The 22,466-nt window shown below is 28.5% G+C and overlaps 3 protein-coding genes and 1 non-coding gene across 6 annotated transcripts; 1 reads left to right on the top strand and 3 right to left on the bottom strand.

Annotated features, from left to right (window-relative positions):
• Positions 1-10: 10 nt before the first annotated feature.
• TRNAV-CAC lies at positions 11-84 on the bottom strand. Its single transcript has one exon. It is a non-coding gene; the product is annotated as a tRNA-Val (tRNA).
• Positions 85-986: 902 nt separating this feature from the next.
• LOC113850398 (F-box/kelch-repeat protein SKIP4) lies at positions 987-4,088 on the top strand. Of its 2 annotated transcripts, none has more exons than XM_027480935.1 (3): positions 987-1,023; positions 2,171-2,680; positions 3,436-4,088. In XM_027480935.1, the coding sequence occupies exons 2-3, from the start codon at positions 2,190-2,192 to the stop codon at positions 4,028-4,030; spliced, it is 1,086 nt and encodes a 361-aa protein (XP_027336736.1). In that variant the 5' UTR covers positions 987-1,023; positions 2,171-2,189; the 3' UTR covers positions 4,031-4,088. The 2 variants fall into 2 exon arrangements, with proteins under 2 accessions (XP_027336736.1, XP_027336737.1); XM_027480936.1 differs by lacking the exon at positions 987-1,023 and adding an exon at positions 1,057-1,178.
• Positions 4,089-5,311: 1,223 nt separating this feature from the next.
• Positions 5,312-7,670, bottom strand: LOC113851099 (exopolygalacturonase-like). Its single transcript, XM_027481584.1, has 4 exons — positions 7,545-7,670; positions 7,011-7,316; positions 5,727-6,248; positions 5,312-5,542 (listed from the first exon to the last, which is right to left on the bottom strand). Exons 1-4 carry the CDS (start codon positions 7,668-7,670, stop codon positions 5,312-5,314), a joined length of 1,185 nt encoding a protein of 394 aa, XP_027337385.1.
• Positions 7,671-12,001: 4,331 nt separating this feature from the next.
• On the bottom strand, positions 12,002-20,685 carry LOC113849443 (acyl-CoA thioesterase 2-like). 2 transcript variants are annotated; one of them, XM_027479357.1, is made up of 17 exons: positions 20,545-20,685; positions 20,183-20,240; positions 19,532-19,599; positions 19,188-19,269; positions 18,642-18,688; positions 18,378-18,503; positions 17,899-17,976; positions 17,713-17,800; positions 16,910-17,022; positions 15,706-15,768; positions 15,567-15,622; positions 13,584-13,688; positions 13,322-13,378; positions 12,777-12,878; positions 12,584-12,632; positions 12,289-12,357; positions 12,002-12,205 (listed from the first exon to the last, which is right to left on the bottom strand). In XM_027479357.1, the coding sequence occupies exons 1-17, from the start codon at positions 20,614-20,616 to the stop codon at positions 12,128-12,130; spliced, it is 1,311 nt and encodes a 436-aa protein (XP_027335158.1). In that variant the 5' UTR covers positions 20,617-20,685; the 3' UTR covers positions 12,002-12,127. The 2 variants fall into 2 exon arrangements, with proteins under 2 accessions (XP_027335158.1, XP_027335159.1); XM_027479358.1 differs by having other exon boundaries at positions 20,183-20,275; positions 20,545-20,586.
• Positions 20,686-22,466: the final 1,781 nt, after the last annotated feature.

Below are 22,466 nucleotides of genomic sequence, written 5' to 3'. Positions count from 1 at the left end.
AAAAAAAAAGTATCTGAGCCCGGGTTCGAACCGGGGACCTCTAGTGTGTGAGACTAGCGTGATAACCAACTACACCACCCAGACAATCTTTGAGACCCGTGCTGAAAAAAACAATGTAAAATTTAATGACAGGTGAAATTGCAATTTCAATAAAAAATAATACTAAATATAATTAATATTTACTTAAATTTTATCTTTACTATTACTAATAAATAAAGTACTTAAGTTTATTCCTTCATAATTTAAATTATCAAATAAAATACTTAATGTCCGAGGTAATTCACCTTAAAATAAATAGATAATAAATAAATGTATTTTATTTAATATTTTTATAAAATAATAAAAATATATATGAAATATAACAGCTCGATTTAAAAACACATAAATTATTGAGGTGTCAAACTCGTCACTTGATCTGATTACTTGAAATAATAAAATTGAAATATGATGCAAAAAATAATGTGAAGCTAATTATCATAAAATAAAAGATATTTATATATATACCGCATTCTTAAGTGCATGTAAACACTAGTTCCTTCGGTTTTTTTTTTTAATAAGATCCATATAAAAAGTCTTATTGGTTTTTAATATAACTTTTTTTTAAATTATTATTATTATTTGTTATGAATAAATATTAAACCTTCTCAACTTCACAACAAATTTGAATAATAAAATATCACCGTAAATAAAAATAAAATTAGAATGTTATAACTATTTTTAAAAATTAATATATTAGTAAAAGGGAAGTCAAGTATTATATATTTTTTGTTGTTTTTTTTTTTCAATCACAGGATGCTTGTATATTTATTCTTACTTTCTTTTTTAAACAACAATCTCGAAATTTACTTTAGTTTTTCTTTTGCATAACTCTTATCCCAATAAATAAAAACTTACTTCAAAGTTAATAATATTAATACATTCATAAATTGGGGAAGAAACTATAAATATGTCTTGGACTGTATTGAGTTTGTTTTTTTGTATGGTGCACTTCTGAGACAAATCCCTAGTTTTGTCACGTCACAGGTGAGTCCCCTTCATATTTTCATTTCCGCGACAACACAAAATAAATAAATAAATTGATATTTCCCTTTTACTCATTTGATCTCCGGCTTAGATCTACCTGATTATTCAGCATTACTTCCAAGTTTGAAACTTTTGCGACCATCAGGCAATTTTTGGTGCCCCTTTTGATTTTTGGATCTGGAATTGCAGTGATTTCTTTCGCTTACATTGTATTTTATATTTATGGGAAGGTGTGTGTAAAGGCGTTTTTTTTTTCTTAGTTCTTGAATGAGTTGCTTCTGATTTTGCATTTAGTTTAGCTCTTTTTGAAGAAAAGAAAATGGAGATGGGTGTTATTGGTTTGAGAAAATGATGTACTGGGTTTATTTTAGTTTATATTTTGATTATTTTTTTGTGACAGTAATACTGAGAATGATTAGGCATGAGATTGTTGTAGTTATATGGTTTCTCTGTCTTATGGTTGATTAGGGGCAGTTGGGAACCAATCTTATGTTTTGCTCATGTGATTTAGATGTAACTTGGGCATTGATTTTCTCTGCCCCTTAAATAGGATGAAAATATTATGCTTTAAATGAAAGAGTATTGTGCTTGATATAGTTTGGTAAAAGAACTTTGTTACTCTTTCGCTGTGTGGTTATGTGTTTTGGATTCTAACGCTTGCAACATGCGATGGATGTATTCTTTTAAATTTTGTTGTGTAAAATAAGTGATAAGCTTTTTTACATCATGCTAAAGCCCCACATGTTCACATTCTGTAAGGTATAGTGAAGAAATTATGGATATATGCTGGTTCAAGGAGTTTTTTTTAACCTAGAAACTATAAACAATTTGGAGGCTAATATTTATTCTTCAATATGTTAATAAATGCTGGGCAACTTGCATGTGATTTCAGTCTGCAGGCTGTTTAGTGAGGCTTGTATTGCGCTGATTGAAGTGAAGTTGAATATAAAAGGTCAAATAACTTGATTGTGCATGGCCTTAATGTGAATGTATGAACACTGAGGGTTGGATCTGTCATGACTTCAGTTTCAGTTTGCGATCATAGTGTCTAGATGTTTGCTGTGCATCATATATACAAATGAGTTGAAAGAGCAACTGAAATTATGATTCAACAAGGGCATTACTGACATTTTCCCTTTCTTTTCAGTTTCTCTGCATGACTTTCAATGGAGCAAATGGATGATGTAAAAGAATCATCAAATGATGTCAGTGAAGTAGAAGTCACTAATGCTTCACTTATTCCTGGCCTTCCAGATGATATTTCTCTTATGTGCTTGGCAAGAATTCATAGAAAATATCATTCAGTCCTGAAGTGTGTCTCAAAAAGATGGAGGGACTTAGTTTGCGGGCAAGAGTGGCACTGTTATCGCCAAAAGCATAAACTTGATGAGACCTGGATCTATGCTTTGTGCAGGGACAAATTTGATCAAATTTGTTGTTATGTTTTGGATCCTACCTCATCAAGAAGATGTTGGAAGCCCGTTCATGGGCTTCCACCTCACATCATGAAAAGAAAAGGCATGGGTTTTGAAGCTTTGGGAAATAAGCTATTCTTATTGGGTGGCTGTAGCTGGTTAGAAGATGCTACTGATGAGGTCTATTCATATGATGCTTCCATGAACACTTGGGTTGAAGCTGCTTCCATGTCAACTGCTAGGTAAATATCTGGGATTCTGGATGTCTTAGCTAAGTTAGCAAGTGTTGGAGGAGATAAGAGAAATTGAATTCTAGTACCACCAATCTGCTAGGATTTTTCATAATAGATTTTCAGTAGATTGCTTGCAGTTACTTGAATTTTTTTGAAGATTGTCAATACCAGAAAACTAGAAACAAAGCCACAGACTTAGTATTATAATTGGAAAGAAAGAATTTTGTCTGTATATGGCATCCAAATAATTCTTTGTCATGACTAATGACATTGATCTGTCTGATTTTCTTTTTTTGGTCAATGGAAATGGAAAGCAGGGAGATGGAAGAATAAAAATGATGGCTATATCTAGACTGATATTTTGCCCAAGCCAAAGAATCGGAATTGAAACGATTTTGAACTATAATTCCAATGCTGTCATCTGAATAGAATCTTAGTGATTTATTCCTGGCTTGTTTGACATTGTTTAGAAATAAGATTTCCCTTCATTTTTTTTCTTTGTTTCATGTTATTCCTCCACTTTCCACATGATCTTTTGTCAAGCCTGAAAGGGCAGTGAAAGTTTAAATATTTGTGTTTAATCAAGAATTACTTTGGCATCATGCTCTCACAAATTTATGATCAAAGAATGATCTAGTACATATTTTATTTGTCAGTTTTACCCATTTATATTTTGCTATTAAAAATCGAAATTGCATGATGTCTTCGCCTGCCTTAATTTTAGCCTGTGGAAGTCACTGTTTTCTTATACGAAAAACTTTCAGGTGCTACTTTGCTTGCGAAGTTTTGGATGAAAAACTATATGCTATTGGTGGGATAGTTTCTAATTCAAGTGATCCTCATTCCTGGGATACTTACGACCCTCAGACAAATTGTTGGAAATCTCATAGAGATCCTAATATTGTTTCTGACATTGAAGATTCAGTAGTAGTCGATGGCAAGATATACATCCGATGTGGCAAATCTCCTGTCACTCCTCCTGTATATGCTGTTTATGAACCATCAAGTGGCACATGGAAGCATGTAGATACTGACTTGGTGTTAGAATGGAGAGGTCCTGCAGTTGTTGTTCATGAGAACCTTTTTCATTTGGATCAGAGTATGGGAGCTAAGTTGATGATGTGGCATAAAGATAGATGTGAATGGATACCCATTGGAAAGCTATCACCATTGCTTACAAGACCACCTTGCCATCTTGTTGCAGTTGGTACAAGAATTTTTGTTATTGGGAAAGGGCTTAGCACTGTGGTTATTGATGTTGGTGATTTGGGAAATCTGGGAGGGATGATTATAGGTTCTTCTATACCCGGATTATTATATGATTTCAGTGTAATTAGTTGTAAATGCTTGTCGATCTGAAGTACAAATTGGTTTTTATTTGTGTTCTTGTGTACACTGTCTAGATGCATGTATCAATGTTACAACAACAATAATCAAAGTTTATATTAAAAATTACATTGATCTCACAATATTATTGAACTCGATCAAAATTAAATGGTACATAAATATTTTTCTTGGTACAGCGATAGTATCAAGATTTGAACTTATGACTTTATGTAAATTTCTGAAGTTTCATGCTACTAGCAAAATCGTAATGGCATAATGTTATAGTTTGGAATGTAAGTTATGATGTATTTGTTCTTATGTGTGGACTGAAGTATTAGAGTCCTTTGTATTTTTCAGTTATGTTGTTGACCAACATATTAATTTTTATAACATTTATTTCACAAATTGTGTTATAAAAGTTTTTGTCTAGGTAAAAGCATTTATATATTATTTAAAATTTATATTTTCAAAATCATGTTATGTGTAGGATGTATGTTTCCTCTTTTACATAATTGCTCTCTTGGCTCTACAATCTTCAAGGCTTTTATGATATTTTATAAATTAGTTTTTGATTTGCAGTGAATTTTTATAAATTTGACCTATTTAATAAAAAAGCTTTAATTTAAAGGTTAGATTAATAAAATTTAATATTTGTAGAATAATTAAGTAAAATAACTTTGACATAAATCACTCGTAGAATAATTTATTATCTATCGAGTCTCTTATCTATTCAATAATTGTCTACAATTTTGCAAGTTATTCTTTGTTACACTTAGTATATGTGTTTTGACACTTTTTGTGTAGTGTACACTAAGAAAAAAAAGTTAAGACACATATTAGTCAAATAAAATAAGAAAAAAAATATTAAAATATAAAATTGTGCCATAGGTTATAAATATGTAGTGAGAAAAGAAGTTTCTTTCTCCCTCTTCTTGTTCTTATACTATGATTATTATATAAGGATTTAGATTCAATTCTGTAATTGTACTGTTCTGTCACGTTATTTGTATTTTTTGTTTAAGTTAACACATTTTTGCTTAAATAAAAATGTAAAATTTTGCCTAACTGCACGATACAGTTCCTGCATTAACTGCATTGAATCCTGATCCATTATATAATTGTGATAAAAAAGTTCAAACAGGGAAAGGGAAATTTTTTTCACTCAAATGCTATTAGAGATTCATGTACCATTCAATCACTTTTGCATTTTTTTGTCATATATTTATTATGTCTTTCTTATTTAGTATACATAATATAAACAGACTACAACTTTTTTTTCCTTTATAAATAATGCAGGCTAAAAGAGCTGTTTCACTAAATACAGGATGGGGGAATTTGTGTGCCATAAGAAGAACCATGGACATGAGAGCAAAAATTTGTCTGTTCTTTTCCCTTGACACCATAACGCCAGAAATTAATGTTCTCTACAATTATGTTTTCACATGGCTTAATTTTACTGCAATTAAAATTGGCTGCAATATCAGTGCTGCCAATTCCTTGAATATTTTTGTATGTCACATTGCTGATTTGCACATATGAATCTTCCTGCAACAAAATTAATTATAGTTTTAGTTTCCAAACAACAAATGTTTTTATAATTAATTTTACTAGTACAACTGTTGTGCTATTATGATCACAGGGAGGAAAGAAATAACAGCAAAAAAAATTCTCTTATCTCATTTAAATTTGTAAAAAAAAGAAAAAAATAAGTAAATTTAGAAGCACAAACCTTGGGGTCGCAATTACGCAGTGGACAATAATGTTGATCAATAACAATGGGTTGTTGCACATTATTCATAGTAATGTCTTCATAGGAAAAATTTGAAGCATACAAGGTTTCCTTCAAAGGAGATGCCCATGTTTTGATTCTAAGACCATTACTAGTTCCATTAAAGGTGCAATTTTTGATAACAATGTCTTGAATATTTTCTTCTCCATCATTCTTACCCATGCTTCCCACACTAATTCCATGACCAGGACCACAGTACACATCTGAAATTTGAACATTTCTTGTGCCAGAAATCATAGCAATACAATCATCACCAGTGCCAATATTCACACTTTTTATATTTATCTCTTTTGAATGCCCAATTTTGATACCATCAGTGTTACGACTTGTAACTGGGGATGATAGAGTTAGATTTGTGAATGTCATGTTCTCACATGCGAACATTATGAAATGCCCTCCTTTACTATCAACAGAATACACGTTTTCCACTGAACCATTGGTCACGAAGTCAAATTCCATAGTCTGATCAAATGTTTCCACAAAACAAGATGTTAATATAAGTCAGCTAAGAACATTAGGTTGTAACGTTTGTCTATCCTATAAAGTTTTATGATGATGCATTCATATCTTTAAGTTAAAATGCTGCTACCTTAATTTCACATTTTATTAATTTTTTATTGAAAATGTTAACATTAAATTTTAGTGCTTATTTAAATATCTAAAAGTGGTAGTTTTTGTTAAAAATAAAAGTATTTATTAATATTTTTGCATTTTTAATATAATAAATGATTTCCTTAATAAAAACTTGTCAATTATAGATACTTAAAATTCATCCTAAGAGTTAATTTTAATAGAAATTTTTTTTATGTTTCAATTTTTGTATTTTAGAAATTCAAGATTTTTTTTTTCAATTATACACTTATATAGAGGTGATAAATCCTAAAAACACAAAGAGAAGAAGTGTCGTTAGCAACTGCTTTAAAGGATACTAGTTAACAAATCAAATGTTTTTTTTTATTGAAAAACAGACAGAAGGTCCATTAAAATAATAATAAAAACGAATTAATAACACAATTTAATATTTTTTATTTGTAATTCTATAATCAGCTTCCTTATCATATGCCAAAAAAAAAATCACTAAAAACGTTTTCCATTCCTTAATATTAATTATCACCACATTCATTTCCATTTTATTCTGGTAAAATAGTGAAAAAAACTAAGATTAAAACAAAGTTTTTGATGAAATTGATTGAATTGAAAAAGTTGATTTAGGAAAACACGTACCGTAAAAAGAGTTTGACATTTTGGATTGTTTTTACATATTTGTCGAGTGGCAGATCCTTGACCATCCAGTGTGCCACCTCCATTAACACTTAGATGGTCAACATATCTGAAGTTTAACCATTTTTTATCAGTGAACAAAGATGGATCAATTGGAGCCCTGAGAACACCTTCAATGCGGAAGACACTCCAACTCTTGCATGGACCTTTAAATACAACGCTTTTGAGCATGAAAGTTCCTTTTGGGATAAAAAATGTTGATGCATTTCCATCCCAATTGCATGCATCACTCCATGCTTTCAAAAATGCCTTCAATTTACAAAAGGGTAATTAACATATTAGTTAACTCAATAAAACCAATTTGTAAGGAAAAGAGAAAGAAAAAAAAAAGGTTTCATTAATTAAATGATCTTTTGTGATACAACAATATTGTAAGACTCAAAAATGCCTTTTTTTTAATAGATAATTCAGTAAATAAAAATGATTCTAGCCCAAGAAAAAAGAAAGACTTTGAATGGAGGAAATGAACATGTTTACCTCAGTGTTATCTGTCTTGCCATCTGCAATTGCCCCATAGTCTATTACATTGAAACTTTTTTGTTCAGGCAGTGCTTCTGCAATACAAACTAGTAAGCAAAACAGAAACAAATATTTTGAACACATTTTTATGTTTTCTATTTGAGTAGTAGGAAGCTTTCTTCCTTTTTGTTTGATAATAATATGATTTCTTTACATACAAACAGACACACAGACCTATATATATACTAAGATAAGAAATGAAAAGATTTTGTTGTCTATCCATTGTAGGAAGGAATTAAAACTTATTTTTGTAGAAAATAAATTGCGATCTATTTATTAAATGATATACCAAATATATGTTTGTCAATAAAGTAATGCATTTACCTTAATTACTATAGTGGTAATTTTATTTATTTTTTGTTTTATTTCTGTTTTTGTATTTATTTGATGTTTTGGACATAACATAAAGCAATATTAAGAAAATAATCAATAGTTGACAGAGAACATTGTGATTATTTTATGTAATATTTTACCATATATTTATTTTTTAGATTATTTGTAAAAAAAATTAATGTGTTCACGATTTCCAAAAATATGCAATGCATAAATTCAACTAATAAAGCAATTAATTAACCTACATAATTTTATTAATTGGTTTATGTTAATAAATTGTTAATTGATTACTTTAATAATTTCCAAAATCAAAACAATTATGTATATTTTAATTATTTATTGATGAGAAAAATTGTAAAATAAATAATTTAGGTAGAAAACGAATGTCTTAAATGGCGTCGTATGAGATGGTTCCATACAGAAAAACCACCTTTTTATTTACATAATTAAATAGTAATCAACTCTTAAAGTTAATTTTACGCATTCAAAATTTTTTTTAATTAAAATTTTTTTATTACCCTTTTATATTTCTAAAATAATAAATACTTACTTTCTCAATATAATTTTATTATTTTTAAACATTTAAAGCCATTCCTAAAGGTTGCATTAATGAACATACATGAGTTTATTGATGTGTTTAAGTTAAAAAAAAACTAATTAATTAATTAGCATAATAAATGTTAAAATTAACACAATTATTTATATTTTTCATATTTATTGATGAAAAAGTTGTAAAAACTAATTAATACTTTGGACAGAAAAGTGAATGTTGCACATTTCAGGAATTGGTATGTGACACAGTTTACAGAGCCTTCTTTTTATATACATAAAGGATAAGATTTTGTTGTTCAGTTTTTCATTTGAACATCACTTTCTATTTTATTACAATCCTTTTTTAATAATGTTTTCTTATTCTTTATTTTTATTATTTTCATACAATATTGTATAATCATTATTATAAATAAAAATTTACTTGAATATCTATCTTTTTTATTGTTTAAAATGTTGTCAGCATATTGTATAATCACTTTCTATTTTATTACAATCCTTTTTTAATAATATTTTCTTATTCTTTATTTTTATTATTTTCATGCAATATTGTATAATCATTATTATAAATAAAAATTTACTTGAATATCTATCTTTTTTATTGTTTAAAATGTTGTCAGCATATTATAAATAATTAATTGGGCTTTTTTAAATTAAATCACGAATATTGTTTAAAGAAAGTAATAGATTTTTTTATACACAATATTTGAATTTGAAATCTTAGTTAAATTAAATAGGTAGCAAATAATCAATTCTTAATGATGTTTTAATGAGTTAAATATTTAACAATTAATGTAGTTAAAAGAATTCATCAAATTAATGTTAGGATATTTTATGTTACTTAAAATCGTTTAAATTGTCAGATTAATGAATTAATTTGTAAATATAAACTACTATATTATTTAAATTAAAGTTTCCTTAATTATGCAGATCAGATAAAATCCTATTTTAATTGTGGTTATATGCAACCCAATCGTGTTCAAACTAGAAAGTTTTTAATCCAGCAGATATTACAATATTAATGTATAATCAAGAGAAAATTTTATATATCACTCTACCCATTGAATGATTAATAAAAACGAATATCTGGATCGTTTAATTTTGAATATAATTAGTTTAGTAAGCTGTACAGATGTTTCATTTTATAATATATATATATATATATATATATATATATAATTTAATAAATAATGAACAAAATTTAATATTATTTATATTTTATAAAATAATAAATTTTTTAAAAATATTTTGATTTAATTCTAAAATTATAAATAGTATCTATCAAAAGGATAAAGATTTAATAAAATTAAATGATTTTATTTTTAAATAATATTTTTATTGTCTAGTGTTAAAAAATTTTGAATTGAATGTTAAAAATTTAAGAGACAAGACTCTTAAAAGTTAATTTCAAATTTGAAAACATAAAAAAATTAAAATTTTTTATAAATGTAAAAATATATATTCACAAAAAATATAAAAATTTATATAAGAAAATAAAGAAAAGTTTAGTAACAACTTAAGTTTCTAAATTTAAAATAAAATTAACAAAAATATTGATAAAAAATTTATTTTAGAATAATATACTTTACATATGATTTTTAATCCATTTTAATTCTAAAATATACACATTATGAATTGTGTTAAAAAGTAGCTATACTTTTCAAATTAGTAAACTCTTATTTATAATATAAATATTGATAAAATTATGTCAAAATGATTTGTATACTATTATTTAATAATAAATTACTATATCAACAAAAAAATTTAATTTTTATAATAATTAATTTTAAAAAGTGTATTTATTATATATTTTAATTATTTGATAATATTAAAAATTTTATATTGATAATATATATATATATATATATATATATATATATATATATAAACTTATATAAAATAAGGTTAAGATGAAATGATATTGTCTGTGAAACTTAATAAAATGATATTTTTAGTAATTTTTTTATAAAAAATAAATTTTATCAATATAATCGTTGATTATTATAACATTATAATGAAAATTATTGATATAAAGTTTACAGAATTAAAAGTTTTGTAAATATTTTATTTAATAGTAACTATTTACTGATATTTTAAAAAATATATTATTTGTTAAAATATAATATGACAATAAAAATATCAATTAAAATTTTAATTGTGTGAAATTTTATAGATTTAATATATTCTATAAAAAATTTAAATTAAAAATTTTGATTGATAAAATTTATATTTAATAAAAAAATTATTAAAAATACTGTTTTACCATCTTTTTTTTTCTATTTTTTAAAATATATTATGAGTATGATGCTTAACATTTTAATAATTTCTTCTGTCAGTTTTTAAGAATAAATAATACAAATCCCTAAAAATATATCTTTCCATGAATAAGTACTTTCTGCATTTAAATTCATCCTAACTGATCTTTAACCAGTACTGTCTTGATTTTTTTTTTTATTTGTCTTACAACTTATGAGAGAATAAAAATGTTTTTGTATTTATATATCTATATACAAATTTGAGATAATACTAATGCATATATTTTAAGAAAATGATTAATTTTATTAACTATTATGATAAAATAAATTTATTTTAATGGAAAAATAAAATAAAATAATTAAAAAAAACACTTCTATTAAAAATACTAGAGTGTATTAACGAACCGCCACATTTATTAATTTATATAAATTGTAAAGCATTTGTTTATCGTTAGGGGCATTTCGTAGAGGATTTTCTTTTTAAGTTTTTCAAAAATTTGAAATTGAAAATATTATTTTTTTATATTTAGAAAATTAAATAAATTTTTTTATCTTAATAATTTAAAATAAAGTTAAAAAAAGTAAGTACAAATTATACCAATAATTAAGAATGCAATTCATGATTTTACTTTTTACAGACATTTTTTTTATTAATCTTGTTTTAAATTGTAAAGATAAAATTTTTTAGTTAATTTTTCCTTATTTCTTATATAAAATTTCAGATTTACTATTAATAATTATATTTATATTTATAAAATTTGCCTTATCACTTTATATAAATTTTTTATTTTTTAAATACTTATATTTATAAAATTTTTATGATTTTTTCATATAAAATTTCAAACTTCTCATAAGTAAGATTTTAAAAGAGAAAGGAGAGAATGACATAAATTTTAATTTTAAATTAAATTTTTTTATATTTTATTATAAAAAATATTAATTTTAAATATATTTATTTAAAATAGAAATTTTATCCTTTTTTTTCCCTCTAAAACTCCTTTCACGAACATCCCTTTAGTCAAAATTACCAGTAATTACTCATTTAATTTTATGCAAAATCAATTTTTCACTAAAAATTGCAGAATTCATCAGATCCAAAAATTATGTTAACGAGGAATAACATGCAGTAGAATGATCACATTTAGACGATTATTCTCGGAGCATTTACAGGTCAATCAGTAATATTTTGTCCTCCAATCTCCATAATCAGGTGAAAAAAATTATTTGGGTTTTGTTTTCTGCATATTGTTTGGATAAATATTGCATCCTAATAAAACCTTTAGCAGTTTTGCATTACAGGGCAAATTCCATAATTAAACCATTCAGACCAACAAAATTGTAAAGAAAGAAAAAACAATGAAAAAGAAAAACGCAGGCCATAGGTCCTGTGAAGTTTTCAGCAGTTCACAACTTGGATTTGATGGCTGAATTTCCGGGATTAATTTTCCTGGCTAGTCCTTCTTGAACCAATGATACAAGAAGCTGCTAGTTTAACAGATTAGCACACTATAAGACAAAGTTAAACAGGGAATGAGCGAAATTGATAAAATTTGGTCACCATTTACCTCTCCCTTCTGATTGAACATTTGGCCTGTGACAAAGACACGAGCATTATAGGCTGAAGGCGTAAAGATCTGCAGAGCAAATTGAATTTACAATTAAATAAACAAAAACAAAAGTAAAGTAACAAAATAGAAAATAAGTTAACTTTAAACCATTCAACTGATGAATGAGTAACAATTATGGAATAATGATTTAATTGGTGAATGGATGACTGAATATTTTTATCAAAATTTCCTGCGCTGTAATTTCCCCAAAATTAAACATGAGAAACAAGAATGAAACTAATATGAAACTCACTGCAAATAGCACCCATTCATCTGCTCTTAAGGATCGGTGAAACCACAAACTGAAATAAAAATTCAAAAAGAATTAAACATAAAACAAGAAAGCAAATTCATATCTTGAAGACTTGTTGCGCATGCCTCTCATGTTATGATGTTAACATATAAATTACTATTTCTCATGCCATCAGTAGGACTGAGATACTTACGAGTGGTCCAGACTAACAGAACGTGTCTTGAAGCCCTTCTCACGGTGGGGATTCAAACTTACTTGAAGAAATATTAGATCTGAAGCATATGCCACCACGCACCTTCAATACAAGGAACAAAAAACAAATGAAATGCAAGAACAATACCACTTCTTGACTTCAACCATTGGGAAAAAAAAAATTATATTGTAAAGCATGCCAAAGTGAGCAGATTGCTACTCGAAGACAATCTATGTAACCAGAAATGCAGGTTCAAAATAGATGCATTTGGTACTACCAGATTTTCAGCAATCTCCATTTCTTCAAACTCTCCCAACTAATCCTTACTCGGGATAAAAGTTTTTAAGTGACAAGACATTGATTTTAACAAAACTCAAAAACTGTGTAAGTAGCTCTAGAATTACATGCATTCAGACACAGCTTCACAGGGCTCCAAGGCATGCTAGCATTGGCTTTGGCACATCAGTAAAAGTTATCATTAAAAAGGCAATTCTGCTAAAACACTCAAGGACCAGACACATCCAAACTAAATAGAAGATATGTACCTATGCAATGCTTGATCATCTGACAGTTTTCCCTTTGCTCTAAACCAGTATCTCAAACTGCATTCAATATTTAAACGGATTCAGAGAATATGTATCATTCAAAACAGAAGACATTAATTATGTTCGGAAAAATGATTGGGAGACAAGAGGGAGAAGGGTCGAGCACCCTTCCATTTCCTTTCAAAACTTTCTAACCAGTTCATTGCGTAAATGCTCGGTATAAAACTAGGCAAAAAAATTGAACATAGAGCCTCAGGCTAACCTGGGAGGGGATTTTGTCTGATTTGTTGAAAGTTCATATTCACAGAACCGTATCTCTATGGGCCAGGGGATGAATTGAGTTGTAGCCACTTTGCTCCGGTAGGTTCTGAGGCAACAAATTCATCATTACGGTACAGAAAATCATCATGCAGACTAATCAACATTTACATCCTTTGGCCAAAAGACACGTCCTTACATTTTACCATAATGTAAATATGAAAGAACTCCAAATAAAAGCACTGTAAAAAATTGTTCAGTGTTGATTGTGCACAAGTATTCAAAAGCTTAAAATAATATTCTGTCAGAAATTGTACATCTAAGACAGAGTCCTCAGAGCATCCCAAGGACGACTGTGTAACATGGATCAATCATTAACCAGGACTCTTTAGTTTTGTGATACTGATACAAAAACCTTATTTTTTGTACAAATACTGATACAGAAACCTGAAAATCATATACCCCATTGTCTTGTATTTTTCAATCAAGGAATGCAAAATCAAGTTTTACAGGAAAATTTTTGTTTAATGGCCTGTTAGGTTTGGGGGTAAAATTATGTTTTCATTTCCTATTTTCACCACTACTGATAAAAGTGGCATTTTATTTTCACTTTGTTTCTTGTTTTTAAATGTTTCATAGGAAATGGTTAAAGCATTTTGTTGTTTCCTATACAAACATTTGAAAACAATAAACAAAGTGAAAACAAGACATTTTTGTAGTTATGATTGAAACAAGAGCTTTAAAAAGGTTTTCTCAAACCAAACAGATTTTAAGTTTTCATTATTTTCATTTTTCACGAAATGAAAAGTTATAAAGATTGTGATACTCTCTTCACCAGGCTTATTCTCTCACAATAGTGAAGCCTATTTCATGTCAATACTTAAAAAGATTCCAGAGATATTTTTTACAGTTGTCAATTGAGAATTGAAATAGAAAATATCTTTTTTCCGAGTCTCTACACTGTTATTAAGGATAGAAAACTCCTTTCAGAAGAAAATCTAATCATCAAACGTATACAGTTCTGAATTGAGGCAAGATATCCTTGAAATGAGTGTTTATACACCAATCTAATAATTACTTATTAGCACTTGGTATTTCAGATTTTCAATTAACGTCTTTAAGAAAATGGCCTAAGCTTTATGTAAGATTTAGGCATATTTCACTTTGAATATGTATTGGGATGATTAAGCAAAACAAAAACATGGGCATGAAAATCCTTCAACTAGACACTTACTCATTCATCACAGTTGAAAAAAATAAAATAGTGGAAAAGCAGTAATTTTAGTTGATTTACAAAAAAGCAACAAAAACTGAAGCAGGAGTAGCTCAACAACTCTAGCTGAAGGCAATAGAAGATTAACCTATTTAATCTGAATGGTGAAAGTGTCCTAGAACTAGAAATCCAGTGATATTATTTACTGAAGGACAAATATATCGTGTGCTAAATATACCCTTGTGATTCAATGTGCAAGTACAAAGCAAGGGTTGTCTTTTCCTTACATTATCATATATTGCCTTTTCAGTCATTATACTTTGAAACTTAATGTAATAGTATGTGGTTATTCGTACACAAACAAGGGAGCTAGTAAAATACTTAGACAAGTAATACTTAGAAAATTAACTTTCCATAGGTTAAAAGTTCTTTTGGTTTCATCCCCAAGGATACACCACAGTGATCAAGGACTAGGCACTTTAACCTGGAGACCCAGGTTTCAACATAATTAGAATAAGCAAGGATGGATTATTGGGATGTGGGTTTCTCCTATTGAATAACCCAAATCCCAACAGACAAGAAACACAATTTACTTTCATGTGTAGCCTTCCTATAGTCCTGGTAAATACATTATGATAAAGTAGAAGAGATGCCATGCCTGTTTCATAATAAACAAACACAACAATATACAATGAAAGATAAACGAAAACAAACAAATATAGTCATATAGAACAATATTGCATCAACCAAGTTATTCTTCACAAAAAATCTTACATTGGTAAACGAGGGTCAGTAAGACGTCTCTCGCGTAACTCTTCCATTGGCAGAAGCTATAAGTAACAGATTAAAAAATATTAATAATTTGAAATTCACAGTAACAAAAATCCATAATGAACATAAGTTTGTATCTTGCCATATCTGGAGCCGGGACAGATGGCATAGCTACTTCCTGGTGGTACATCCCTGATTCTTCCTTCTATCAATTAAGAAAATAACAATGATAAAGTGTCTCTGAATTCAGAACAGAATTCCTTCACTTGAGCTAGATTATAGGTGTTAAAACAACATGTCACAGTTACACTTACAACAGCCAACACAAAGTTACATCAGCTATATTATGTTTTGCAGTCATGAAAAAAACTAAAAATAGACAAAGGAAAACTAATCAAGGAAGAAGAAAATATACATTTTAAATTTTTAATGTAATTGAACTAATTTCTTTCCCCTTATTTTGACCATCCAACCGAATCTTGAACCCTGGCAGAAGTCTTACTTAGCATTGTAACAGTTCAGAATATTACAGCTTCTTTTTGTGGAAATGATTCCTGCATCTCCTACTCAACATATACTCAAATAGTTAATCAAGTTAAATATCATTATTTTTACTTTCTTGTTTTAGGCTAGGTGATGTTGACCTTGTTCACTTCCAGCCAAGCCAACAAACAAATACTTTATGTTTGGTCTAGACCAAAAAAATCAGGCAGAGGCAGGAAGGTATCAGTTTGTAAAAAACTGCCTTAAAAAAATCTACAAAGCTCAACTATTCAATCAAGTCTATGAGGTCATGAGATGTCCAAATTTCATTTTTGTTTAATACCCCACTCTGTCATTTAGAAATAGATACCAAACAGCCAGACATTACCATACATGTAAGTGAGAAAGTAGCTTCATTATAGGTAATACAAATGCATGAACAATGATATCCTTTTTCCCCAAGTTAAATAAATTAAAAATATATCATGTCCTAATCCGAGTAAATATAAATAATTTTGATTCCAGAATTCCACAAGGGAGCCCTCCTCTGCTTCCCTGTGTTCTATCATCTAGCCTTGCTGTAATTAATGATAGGGGTGCTATATAGCTGCAGTATATCAGGTGTTCTTCTGAATGGGCTTTACATCTTTTTATTCCTGGTTGTACAAATCTAAATTGTTAAGCTAGAAGGTAACTATGTAGTACTAAATTTTGGTGTTATAGACTATATTCCATTAAATAGAATAATCAAATAAAAATATAAGAGAGAGAGAGAGCACAAATATGGCTAGATTCACAGCTAAATAAACTAAAATAATTACTAAAAAGTTAGATTCTTTCAAGTCTAGAAGAATATAGATTACCTGAAATGAAGCCAGCAAAGTGAATATGACATTCCCCTTTTGAATTGCATCCACTTTCCGTGTAGCAAAGCTCTTTCCGTCACGGAGACGGTGAACTTGATATATAATTGGCACTGGAAAAGAAATGTTTATATTATTTATAATTTGTTTATTATCATAAGCTAAGGTGATATAAATAAATTTACAGTACAAATGTGGGATTAATATGATAAGAACAGAATTCAGATGGGACATTTTCAGATTGATCATAAAGAATATATTATATGATGTTCTGAAAAGTTAATTATCCTAAACGACAGAAACTATAGGATCTACTCTCCAGCAGAAACTATAGAAAACCAACACAAAAACTAACTTACAAAAGATTACTCAATCTATCATTCATTATGACATAATGGCAATGTAACTTACATGAAAGCATGGATTAAATAGGCTTAGCTAACGACCTACAAAGACTTAAAAAATGATCACCTGTTTTATTCACAACTTTACTATAATTTTGGTTCTTTTGGATTATCAACTCATTTGTCTAGTTTCTCAGTGCACAACATTTAAGCAAAGGATAAAAAGTTGAAGATACAATACCAAAACAAACATGCGGACTAGTACAGACAAGCTGACAATGGGATCTGAAGTAGCATTTATCAAGGAGAGGATCATTCTTAAAATATCAACTAAAGACAAAGTCTTAGGCATATCTATTGCAATAGGATACATCTCATCACAAGAAAAGTAAAAAGAAATAGAAAGGGAAGTCACATCCAGAGCATTGTCAGCAAAGCCAAGTTATTAAACATACTTACTGTTTAAATCCCCCACTAGAATAAAATAGGCATGCAAACTATGAACAACCTTAAGACAGTCAACAGATTTTGCTGCTGCAGCCAGTGCCTGCATGTTACATATTCCAGTAATTAATCTATGTATATAATGAACCACTGAAATGAGTAGCATGCTTTAACATGGAAGATAAAGCAGCATGATCATACCTGTCCAATCATCTGTCCCCCAAACACTTTCCCAAATCTAGGAGCATCTGGAAGGGTTATTCCTTGGAAGACATCTACCTTCCAAAGAAAATAAGAAAGAGCTATAAGGATGAATTCCTGGATATTACTACATACCATCAAAGATAGACCAATATGTATCAATCAGTGCACCACAATGCTACTTGCTATCAAAGATTAATCAGGATGACCACATCAGACTAGTTCTTTTTGCCCTATTCTAATCGCAATCATATATCTATTCATATTCAAAGATATTTAAAGAGCTGTATGATCTTTCCTTTTCTCCCTTTCTTTTCAATTTCTTAGCTTTCACCATATGCATGTAAGCAGGCAGTTTCTCACATAAAAGCATACAATTATTTTTCTTGTGCAAAAAATCAGTCCATAAAAGCCTTACTATGTAAACACTTCAACAAGAAGAATTCAATAATCAAATTAATGATGTATACTAGGAGCACCTCTATGGGTTCTAAATGCAAAATATTCTCCACAGGTGAGCATGTCTCAACACAATTTTCTGCACTCCAGATAGACTTCGGCTGCATCAGTGTTGAGTGCTCATTGGGCAGCACGAAGCATGTCAGCTGCCACAGCAAACATTAAAAACAACCACAGGAGTAAATAAATTATTTCATTTTAAGTGCATCTCAGGTGATTGCATGTATACTCAACCTGAGGTTTTGACATTTTGAAAGCAAAAGGGTAAGAAACTAAAAGTGCACCTTAGACAGAGCAACAACATCTGCCTGGTGAACTGTGTTTGACAAACCTGCAATTTGCAAGTTCACATTATTATTATGTCTCTAACGACAGAACATAACTCAAGACAAAAATGAAAGCTTATGTACACCAATTTTGAACAGGACCATAGGTATAATTGGAAAATGAATATCCCAGTTAACCCAAAGAAAAAGGTTAACAGAGAAGAAACATATCAGTTACAGTGGCAAAATCCTAAGCATTTGTGGTATCGCAAAATAATAGAACAGAGACTGAAGTACTGAAGAAATTATGGCAACTAATAACTAGTCAACCCTTTTCCAGTTAACTTTAAGCAACCAAGTCCCAGAAAGACCAATGCTTTCAAGAAAAGAAACCAAGTATAGTTAGACAAAGTTGAACTAATCGATATACTTAACAGTGCAGAAGAAAATAATTAAGATTAACCAAACCATGATGACATAAACTACCAGACAAGCATGTGGCCTACGCAATGAAAGAAAATCTTAAACAAACATGCAATTTGAGGCATAAATGAAGTTTACTACCATAACCAAAATAATCATATCTTTTCAATTGGAACTCCGGGCGATTTTCATCATTGGTACTGACAGATCCAACAACCTCAGCCTACAAGCAATGAATAACAATTTTAACTAAAATATTCTATAGCAGACATTTTAAGAAAATAAGAAAAAATTAAGTTGGAGATGAGAGCAGTAGACAAATAATAGTAGCAACAGATGTCTCTCCAATTCTACACCATTATATTTGCCTTAAGATCAGTGCAGTGTTATCAAAACTGCCCTACACAAATCCACAAGCAATCCAATGAAACCTGCCAGTCTGTTTTTGTTTCTCTAAGGTCTGTAGCATGAGAATATAAACATACCTCTCCATCCAATATGAAGTATACGCCATCCCCAGGTTCACCCTCACGAGCAACATACTCTCCAGGCTCTACACCAGAATCCATCAATGGAGAATTGAAAATATTAATGCATGTATCCTTCCATTGATTGTCACAATCCTAAATATTAAAGGGTCTAACTAACCAGTGTTAAGGAATTGAAAATGGTAAGTTTTTATTAGAATTTATGTTGGACTGCATTGAAAATCACAGGAAGAAGTGTATTTATTATGTTTTATGACAAAAAAATTCCACTTTTGGTTCCTTAACTAGCGCCTTAAGGCACTGGTCAGCCTTTGTCAATTTTAAATACTATAATTTAAAAAAAGAGAGTAGAGACTCCATTAACTAGCATAGGATGAATATAAGAGCATGTAAATGAAAATTTGAATAACAATTCTACGAACATATTTTCAGATAATTCATTGCAAGAAATCCAATTCCACAGTTTAAGATTACAGTCCACAACCACAATTACAACTGTGTAGCGTTGCAGTTTTGTAGGTTTCCGCAACCACTTCGTACTTTTCTACATTTTCAGGTAATTCCGTGAAATTTGGGTAACAACAATGCGACTCCAACTGAAGCTGCAGCATAAAAGCATTATTTCAATTCAAAAACAGGAACAATTACCGTAGTGTTTGGCAACCACAACTTCAGATATCTTCCTCACAGACGAGCTAGGAATCCTCTGCAGAAGAGGAACGCATCCGAGAAACTCAAACACTGCAAACATCAAACAAACGAAACATACCTTAACAAACTGCACAAATCCCTACACAACAAACTACAAATGAACCAAATAACGCAAAACAGAAAAACTCTCAGCTCCTAAGTCTCCATCTCCTCATTTGCAATAGCCGAGACAAAATGACCAAAAAAAAAAAAATCTGAACAACTCGAAGTCACTCTTTTCCTTTATTCTGTGTTGGTTATTTAATTTTCTCAGCATGCAAACACATTTTCTCCTTTTTATTTTGCTGAATGAAACTCACCTTCTTCTTTTTCCATTTCTCGCAGAACGAACTCAATTCTGCTTTCTTCAGTTTTATTTTATCGCAAGACATGCTCGAAATAGATATATACCCTGGAGGCAGCCTAGGATCCAGTGTGCGGCGGTGTAGTTTTAAGGCATGGACACTTGGCGGTTGAACCAAGAGCGATGCACCGATAGAATGGTAGGCGCGTAGTGTGCGAACCGAGTGTTGAAGATTCGGCGTCAACGTGAACATATTTGGTCGGTAGTTGAATGACTCTACGACGTGGTGGCCCACACCAGATTTGGCCTCAGCTAAGTGTAATCTGTAATGCAAAGCTTCTCCGTCTTTTTTTGGCAATGTGACCAATAATTGATTTTGGCACGTGTTGCTTTCTCCCAAAAAATTCATTTTCTATTTTTAATTTTATTCATGTTAATATGTGAGTAAATTTTCGATACTATATTACTATTGTGGTGTTTATTTCCTTCCAATTAATTTCCTTTATTTGATATTTTTTATTTTAATATATTATTAATATAACTTTTTTACATTATTAATTAATTAAAAAATATAATAATATAATACAACTTTTATTAATATTCTTAAGATATGTGGTTGAATGCTAAAAAATATAAAAAAATTATTTTTTTATAATTTTTTTAAGTTAGCTAATTTTATATGGTAATAAATATACAAATTTCGTTAATATTCTTTTAAGTTATTATTTTAGTTTAAATTAAGTTAATTACGCTTAAGTTATAATAATTTAGTTTAAACAAATATATGATAATTTAAGTCAAATTTTATTTGCTTATACAAATATTATAATATTTTGTATGATTTAAATGAATTAGTGACTACTTAAGCAATATTTATCCAATGAACCATTTTTTTCTTATCTTTTGTTTAAGTGAGAAAAACATGATTTAAGCAAAATTTACAAAAATTATATGAAATAAATAGTACAATGTATGTGGAAGACATAAGAAAGATTTAAAATGACATTAAATAATCTAGTAATATGAATGTTCATTTTTATGGTAAATTGAAATTATGAGAGTAGATATGAAAATTTAAATTTTAAAAATCATAAACTTTATACATAAGATTTGTGAAAAATTTAAAAATCTAAAATGACATGTAATATTTTATTTACTAAATTTTTTTATTATAAATTAAAATTATATTTGTGCATATTTTTTTAAAATTATCACTTAGATAGATGATACACCTAAGATGCAGTTTGAAAAAGTTTACAAATTTTAAAGATAAAAGATAACAATTTTAAATATATAAAATAACAAATTTTAAAAGTTTAATTTTTTTATATAAATTTTTATAAAAAATTAAATGATAAATATATAAAAATTAATATTATTAAGTTACAAGTTGAAGATTTAAATAGTTTAAATATATCTAATGGTTTAAAAATATTACTCATTCATGAATCGCATACTTTATTAACTCATGTTAGTTTATACTTAAATTTTATTAAAAAATTAAAATTAAATTTAAAAGATCAATTCTTTATAATTAAAAATAAGTCATAATAAAAAATTAAATTTAAATTAAGATTGTTTTTTCAATACCAATAGTAATTACTAGTGAAGCATGTCACCAAACTTGGTCCATGGTCTTCATGAGAAACACCAATGAAGGATAAACAAGTTAACTAATTTATTTTTTTTTACAATACTTTTGTTTATTTTACTTTAAGGCTTTATTTGATAATTAATTTTAAGAGAAAAAAAAGAAAAATAGTATTCAAAAGTAATTTTGTTTAAGAATTTTTAAATAAAAAATTGGTTTAAACTAATATGAATTAGTAAAGTAAGCAACTTATAAGTGAGAGAACATTTAAAAATATTAAATATATTTTAAAATTTATAAAAAATTCAAATTTTTAATATGTAATTTAACAATATTTATTTTTATAT

Source organism: Abrus precatorius, unplaced genomic scaffold, assembly GCF_003935025.1.
Source record: "Abrus precatorius isolate BTA unplaced genomic scaffold, Abrus_2018 Scaffold9, whole genome shotgun sequence".
Classification (NCBI taxonomy): Eukaryota; Viridiplantae; Streptophyta; class Magnoliopsida; order Fabales; family Fabaceae; genus Abrus; species Abrus precatorius.
Note: the sequence above shows the minus strand (reverse complement) of the source record. Positions and strands in the feature narration are given on the sequence as shown.

Bases quoted from the DNA above. Each gene is read 5' to 3' on its own strand.
- LOC113850398 (XM_027480935.1), top strand. From the start codon at position 2,190: ATGGAGCAAATGGATGATGTAAAAGAATCATCAAATGATGTCAGTGAA. The intron at 2,681-3,435 runs GTAAATATCTGG...AAAAACTTTCAG, and splicing joins GCTTCCATGTCAACTGCTAG to GTGCTACTTTGCTTGCGAAG.
- LOC113851099 (XM_027481584.1), bottom strand. From the start codon at position 7,670: ATGTGTTCAAAATATTTGTTTCTGTTTTGCTTACTAGTTTGTATTGCA. The intron at 7,317-7,544 runs GTAAACATGTTC...TGTAAATTGAAG, and splicing joins GCAAGACAGATAACACTGAG to GCATTTTTGAAAGCATGGAG. The intron at 5,543-5,726 runs GTTTGTGCTTCT...ATTTTGTTGCAG, and splicing joins TGCGTAATTGCGACCCCAAG to GAAGATTCATATGTGCAAAT.
- LOC113849443 (XM_027479357.1), bottom strand. From the start codon at position 20,616: ATGTCTTGCGATAAAATAAAACTGAAGAAAGCAGAATTGAGTTCGTTC. The intron at 20,241-20,544 runs GTGAGTTTCATT...CCTCTTCTGCAG, and splicing joins AGAAATGGAAAAAGAAGAAG to AGGATTCCTAGCTCGTCTGT. The intron at 13,379-13,583 runs GTTAGCCTGAGG...TATTGAATGCAG, and splicing joins CAGACAAAATCCCCTCCCAG to TTTGAGATACTGGTTTAGAG.